This window comes from Limulus polyphemus, unplaced genomic scaffold, assembly GCF_000517525.1.
Source record: "Limulus polyphemus unplaced genomic scaffold, Limulus_polyphemus-2.1.2 Scaffold12, whole genome shotgun sequence".
NCBI lineage: Eukaryota > Metazoa > Arthropoda > Merostomata > Xiphosura > Limulidae > Limulus > Limulus polyphemus.
In genome coordinates, this window is record NW_013665622.1 from 1,564,984 (window position 1) to 1,572,970 (window position 7,987).

At 32.8% G+C, this 7,987-nt stretch overlaps 1 protein-coding gene across 1 annotated transcript in view; it reads right to left on the reverse strand.

Moving 5' to 3' along the window:
• LOC106456871 (protein Wnt-1-like) overlaps nucleotides 1-7,987 on the reverse strand; it is a 61,664-nt gene that overhangs the window by 26,865 nt on the left and 26,812 nt on the right. Inside the window, exon 2 of the mRNA XM_022382692.1 lies at nucleotides 3,342-3,598. Coding sequence (XP_022238400.1) covers nucleotides 3,342-3,598 — 257 coding nt within the window. The remainder of the gene's footprint in view (nucleotides 1-3,341; nucleotides 3,599-7,987) is intronic.

Here is a 7,987-nt window from a genome sequence, read left to right on the forward strand (position 1 = left end):
ATAATATCAACGTCAAGACGTGTAAATCTGAAACCGGTTATACATAACTTGTCAGGTCGAAACCGGTTATAAATAACTTGTCTGCTAAAATGATTTTCAAGGATTCAGTGGGTGTTTTAGAAAGAGACAGGAGGAGTGGGCTGACTCATCAACTAATACCAAAGTTATTTATGTTTGCATTCTAATACGTACATAAAAATGTCTGAGTCGATAAATCAACCAACATTGCCACCCAAGAATTTAATATGAAATAAGTAAGATTAACAACCTTTCATTTTCTACTGCTTGTCGTGTTGTTAACATAAAAAACTATTAGCTCGTAAACGAGCATATTTAAAACTTATATATGTATATTCGAAAGTCAAATTAAAATGTTCGGCAATTATTACAAAACTGGCCGTATATTACGCAATTTTTCAAATTTTACAGGCTTTATTAATTTGGATATTAGCTCTCTTTTAACGGAGAAAGAGCTGAATATCTGTAATTGTACTTTCTGGATTTAGGTCAACAGACATTAACGAGTCGTAAGTTTAGTTTGTCATTGAATATTTTACAGTATTTTGGACCCGTGATATATTCAGTTTCGTCATATTTTCTGTATTTTTGAGGTAATCTTTGTATGCATAATTTACTAACAATGGAAAGAACTGGATGTGGTATATTACCTCACTGTCTTCTTGCGTTGAACGGTTAGTGTCCGATAAGAATCGAGACAAGCAGACTGCGCCCCCTTTGGGCCTTTTGCAGTAAGAAAGTTAATGGCTGTTGATTTTGCAAAAACTTCTGGCACAATTCCCCGTGTTTCATAATTCTTACAACTTTTAGACTTGATACTTATATTCTTCTCTATGTATCTTACGCACCTTTTTACATTGTCACTATTGTGTGAGGTTGATATACTTTACTTTTAAAACACTCAGCTCATAACGACTAGTTTTGATCATTTACAGTTTTCTCTCGTACTTAAACAACTAGTTGAATTTCAATAGGATCTTTTAATCGTCCTTAATACCCATCATTGTATACATATAAACACACACATGCAACTATACATTACTTAGGCCTTAGAGCTTTATAGGCTTTTGAGATTTAATTTTCTTTACGTATGTTCTGTCTTATATTTTAACATTTGATATTCTCCACGTCATTATTTTGTGGTTTATATATATATATATAAATAAAGAAGTTATGTTTCTACTAAAACTTATTACTGCACGTATTGATCACTTTCTTTGTTCGCTGTAATGTTACGTTGTTTTATGCTCATGGTTTAAGTTCTTTCACAAGAGAAAAGTTGATGATTGGCTGAACTGTTCATGACGTACAGACGATGTGGATCATGTGACATGTTGACAGCTAGTGACAAAATGGCTCCATCAGTCACCATTACGGAGGTATCAATTTTTGTGGGTGTTGAAACGAATAGCATGCAGCTACGTCAACAAAAACAGCGAGTTAGAGAGAGATCTGCCTTCTGCACGACAGACCTGCACTCCTGTTGTTCCCTTATCCCATATTCGAAGTACGAAAATCACAGGAATTCTAATGTTATCTTGTGCTTCAGTTTGAATAATATCAAATATGCTAAGAAATATTTTTACTGCGCACAATAATAAAACTAACAATTCACAAGATGTATGTTTATCTATATTAGAAAGAACTAGATTATAAGCAGAAAAACAAAATATACAATAAGAAACAATGACAGTTGTAAACTATAATAAGTAACAATTTGCTGTATCTATTTTATATTGAATATTACTAAGATTAATTATTTGTAAGACCTCTCTACTGTGCCACCTAGTATCAGTAATATTTTGATCGTATATAATTATATTTCTGAGTTTTTAAAGAATGTTAGGTTGAAACCTTAAACTCATCGGACAACCTTTGTAACAAAACACCAAAAAGAAAAGTATTACCACTGTTAACGTAGGTTATATTTATTTCTTATTCTTAGCTAATCTTTGTCAATTGTATACTTTTTTTTTGTTATTTCATGAAACTTTGAACAGACGTAGAAGTTTTCTGTAATAATTTAGAGAAAAAGATGAATTATCAATAAATGTTTTTTTACATCTATACAACTGTGAGGTATAAAATATAATAAGGAAAAGGTGTGCGTGTTTCAAGTTAAGCACAAAGCAACACAATGGGCTATCTGTACTCTGCCCACCGTGGGTATTGAAACCCGGTTTCTGGCGTTGTAAGTCCACGGATATACCGCTGTGCCACTCGGGGGCAATAAGGAAAAAAATGTTTGAGCCAATATGTAAATCATGTTCGTATGAGCTGTAGTTCTACACATATTTCTTCATAACTTAGCTGAGAGACCAATTAAACATACGCTTATCACAAACATTCATGTATACCGAGCTGCATTTTAAAATGTATTTTTTCAAAACTACACTCAGTTATGCATCTGAACTAAAAAGGTAAATCACTGATCCTAGTAATTCCTTTCTTACAGGACATTGGTTGTTCTTGACCAGAGTGACGTAATGTATTTTAAAAATAACTTTGTTTTACTTTTTCAATTTGATATTATGGAAAAGTTCTAATCAGACTTGCTTCATAAACACACAATAGTGAAAGGCTGGTTAATTTATTAAAAAATATATAATACAGATCAGCCGACCCAGAGATAAAAGTAAAACACTACGTGAATGTTTTGATTACGTAGATGGCCCACCGGGTTACCGAGTGATAGCCCGGTGGGCCGATGTATTTGGTAGCATTCTTAATTGCCCGAACTGGTTCTTTCATGCTAACCCACCCTTGTATTTAGAACATCATGGAGTCTCATTTAGGAGCAAATCAAAAACTGGCATATAGCTTTTAATGCAGAACTAAAGAGCTCGTTTTAAATGACATATACATATGCGCCACATGTTCGAAGGCTCAGAACATGAATTATCATCATTACATAACCTAGCTTTTGTAACACTGAATTTGTAGCTTTAAAAAATAACTGTTTGGAATTTCGTAAACAAGTGATATGCTGGTAGTAATGATACGTGGTATAATCATTAAAGAACTTTGGTATGATAACGTTGGTAAATCATTTATTGTTATGACATATATAGAAAAAAAAACATCCCCCCTAAAAGATTAGATAATAAAACCCTATTAAGGACTATAGATTTATGTAAAAAACTTCTGTATAATACATTTTGCTAAGGGATGTTTAAAGACCCTGATGTTAAAGTCAACTGGAAAGCAGCGTAGTCACAAACACTATTTTTTAACCCCAAAAAAGAATACCTCCAAAATGTTTGTTGTATAAATGACACGAAATTAGAATTGAAAATTTGAAACGCACTACTTATGATACCTACTGACGTTTAAAACTCCACCAAAAACTGTCGGGGTATTGTTGAAAGTAGAACAGTTCCACCGGCTCATCCTGAACTGAAACTGACATTCTTCAATCCCCATCTTGGCCCCACGCCCGACGGTCATCAGGATATTATAGTTAAGACCACACAACTCTTGTTGCTTTTCCACCAAGTAGTGGAGTTTCTTGCAGTAGTTCTTGTACGTCGTAGGCTTCAGTTCCAGCGTGCTGTGGTAGGTGCTAGGCATTCCCAGTAACCTGCAAAAACATGCAACAATAAACACAGAAAGATCAACCGACGTTCAAAAGGACTAGAAAACAAACAAATATTTTATATTCACTATTCTAAAGCACATTGACGTCCCTTTTGATAAAGTTAAATGCGACTGTAGAACATTTTTAGCAGGAACTAATGTTATTCCATAAACAAAACTACTAAGTCCATAAGGGTCGAGGTGACTTGGCTAAAACATTTGAAATTTTACTATACCATTGAGGAATTCATTTTCTGGATAAATAGAAATACTTTGCAAAAATGAACATTAAGTAAGTTTCTTTATATTCGAATTAGAAGGTAAAGCAACCTTTGCATACATATTTTTGTTTTAAACATTGCGTTATATATTACGATATTAATCATATTTAATTATGACACCCATTACGTTTAAGCTCTACATATTCGAGGATTTAATTCGAGTTGAGTAATGCTTGAACTCTGATCCATATGAATTTCATTTTTCGTACTTTCAAGAGACTTGAGAAGACATTATCTTTTCAACTCATTCTTCTATCTATACATATGACGTTTAGGCTTTGTGGAAACCATTAAGACTTTTAACGATTTCCGTGTGTAACAGGAGTACTTTTCTTACTATGTATCTGTTCCTAAAAAACACATTTCTTGTGGGTTTTTAGTCCAATTTTAGGGTTCTCTAAATTTAGTTGTTAGCATTCAATTACACTTCTTCTTTTAGAGAAAGTTTACGAGATCCATATATTTGACAAGAGGAAAAGGTCTTGGTTTTTGCTAATCTTCAGTTATATCTAGTTAAGTAGACAGCTGTGGAGGACCTATACATTAAGATACTTGTCTATTTCTTTCTGTTAAGGCTTGTCTGATTGTTCTTTATCAATGCAGATTCAAAGATAAGAGGTTTTCGTTCACGTTACGAGGAAGACACTAAAAGAGTTGTCACATGAAGTACACCAGAGGGTCTGCGGACGAGAATGTAGAATCAATCCTTTCTTCTGAACAATGATGATGGAACAGCTGGATCAAGCAAAAATTGTCTTTCATTGTATTCTTTGTTAGGTGTGGCTACCCCCTGAGCGCTTGGTCATCTATTCAACACCGGATGCACTAGTTCGTTGATTGGTTGGTTGGATGAAAGATGAACCAAGGAGTAGGAGGTATAGAATAAAAAACTTCATTTGATTGGCTGCCATTGATGTCTAGTATTACTTAACTCAACTATTCTCTGTTGTCGTACAGTCTTTCTTAGAAAACTTAAAGTTCAAAGTTTTTTCTTCTTTTATTACTACAATCAGAGTTCCAAAATAAGTATAATGGAACCTTAAAAGCAAAGCATTTAACTAATCGAATAATTCATAGTTAAATGCTACTTACAAACATACAGAAAAACGTTTGGTGGAGCCATTAGTATACAAAGATTCTATGACTTTTCTATCTGGTCAGTATAGAAATAAAAGAAGTGTTTAAGTGGTCATGAATCACCATTTAATTCCAGTTTAATAAATCTCCACGGTTGGACCAAAAACAAAATAACGTTCACTTTTCACAATGAATTTACTTCTTTCAGCAGTTTTGCCTTAATCGGTTAGTTATGTTTATCTAATACTAAAAAAAATATTTTGCGGAAGTCGAGATCATATTATAATAATAATCACCGATCAGAGTAAGCTAGGCATAACATTTTCCTATAAACTAAAAGTAAGAGTCTGTAAAGTTTATTTACAAGTTTATTAAAACAATATTTCACTGTGTAGTACTACTTTTCTTGAGCCCGCAAATCCAGGTTATTTTTTTCCCTTCCAATAATGAATTTTATATTAGAGTTTATTTCAATAAACACACAATTACTTCACTATCCATTCTGAAACTCTTATTAAAACATACCCTATCGGAAATATGAATAACTACAGAGTACACGAAGAAACAAAGGCTGTACAACTTCTTTTAATGACATTGAAAAGTGTAAATCCTTTATTCTAGCTGTCCTTACAAATTTTGGTTGTGGAAAGCTTGGTTATAAGTTAAAGTAATATATTTCTTATGTAACTGTTTCGCAATTCGCGAGAGAAAATCAGTTGTGTGAGGTAGGCTTTCAACTTAGTTAAAACGATTTCCTAAAGAAACTTCACTCTTTGCCAAACACACTCATATATCTAGTTGTGATCTGTGTTTCTTTGTTTTAGAGTATGCACGCAAGTCTACACAGAGACTGTCTGCTCACAACCATTCCTAATTCCTCATGTACTATGGAGAAAACAGGAAATCAACAACACCCACCGCCAACTCTTGGGTTACTCCTGTCTGATCGAAAGTGAGATTTGACTGTCACTCTTATATCGCACCCACAGTTCTAAAGCGCGAAGAGCGTTCTTGTAGTAACGGAATGCAAGCCACGAATCCTCAGATTCAAAGACTGGGAGCCCTTACCTATAGACCACACATAGTCCTACTTGCAAGCAAAATACACTTAGTGCTTAAACAGTTACAATAAAGTTAATTTGGTTTGAGATTCATTATTTTCGTGCTAGAAAATAAATTAAGAAATAAATATTCAAGTCTAAAGGCTTATAACACCAAAAATTGGGTTTCGATATCCATGGAAGGCACAGAATAGATAACTCATTGTGTAGCTTTACACTTAACAACAAACAAAAATACATTAAATGCCCAACTTACAAATATAGCCGGTTGTGAGACACAATATTCACTAATGAAAATTCTTCCTTAAGCGAATATAATCATCTTAAAGTCTGAAAAGTAAAGTTCCGTAAAAAACCGAACCACGCATGTAGTTCACTGTTGTAAGTGATTGAATTTAATACTTTTAATCAATTGTAAAGTTTTTCTTAAGTAGTTAAAATCTTTTAAAATCTCAGCCTTTTGTAAGATATTGAGTTCAATATTTTTTCCTAAAGAAAATTCTTCCGTGAGAGAATGAATTTACTTTAAGACTAAAATATTAAATTATTTTACAAACACAGCCACTTGTAAGAGACTAGGCTTAACAGTTTTCCTAATGGAAATTCTTCCTTAGGCTACTAAAATCATCTTAATACTAAAAACTAAAATACTTTAGAAACTCAATCCGTAAACAGGGAAGTTTGATGTAAAGAATATTAACTTTGAAAACAAAATATTACAATTAAAAATTCAGAGATATTTTCAACTATGTATCTTTGTTTAAACAGTTCAAAAACAATATTTTTTATCCGAGTTTTTTAATGATATTAACATTGTAATACGTGTTTACTTGTGTAGAAGTATATCTCTCTTTTGTAGTATTTGTGTATTGATATTTCGTATTATTTTGACATACTCAACAGACGAAGTTCATGTTCTTTTCTTTCTGTCCATTTCACCATTGAAGTTGTCGTGGTAATGCGCTAATTTTCTGGTTAAAAACTGATTTTCTCAGCTTAATGGCAAGAGAGACTAGCATTCTAAGATGTAATTCTCCCAGTGAATGGATAATGACGCGGAAGAAACTGGAGGTAGGAATAATATCACATTCGTCTCGACAGTGATTGGTAGTAAGTAACACTGGTGGTGTAGGTTTCAGCGTTACAGAGTTATTTTATTCGATTGCAGAGTCTTGTAGTGGTTGATTCGATATATCCATATTACACCTAGGACATTGAACTCATACCACAATGGATGCTATTTGTCTTTAAAGTTGAAAAACCCTTTTAACTTAGACTCTGTTTTAAAGACACATTTCAACTAAATTTGAAGATATAGTTGTTCTATAATTTTCATCTTAATCGTGTATGAAATAGCACCTAAGTAGGGTAAAGCTAAAGTAAGATTTTTTTCCGAACATCTAACATAAATATAGATGGGGGTATTTAGTTTTTCAGTTTTTGTATGGATTATTCTATTTAAGAACGACAATGAAAACAATTTCTTCCATTTGTTTAATGTTCTCAACTTCTGCTTCAAAAATATTTTGATTTCCTGATATCATAAAATCTCTGTAGAACAAAATTTTAGTCACATTTAAAGATTGAAAGTGTGAAACTTTCAAAATATGAATACAGTCCTGTGAAAGTGGGTTTATGATACACTTTAGTGGCAAGTATAACCTGGTTATTAATCACATAAAGATCTAGGAACGTGTGTTTGTCACTCATTTAGTTTCAACAGTAACCTTTTTATCGGGGTATTTACCATTTAGAAACTGGAGAAATTCGTTAACATAATTTCAACAGTAACCTTGATATCGGGGTATTTACCATTTAGAAACTGGAGAAATTCGTTAACTCAATTTCAACAGTAACCTTTATATCGGGATATTTACCATTTAGAAACTAGAGAAATTCGTTAACTCTAATTTCAACTAGTAACCTTTATATCGGGTATTTACCGACTTAAAACTAGGAGAAATTTGTTAACTC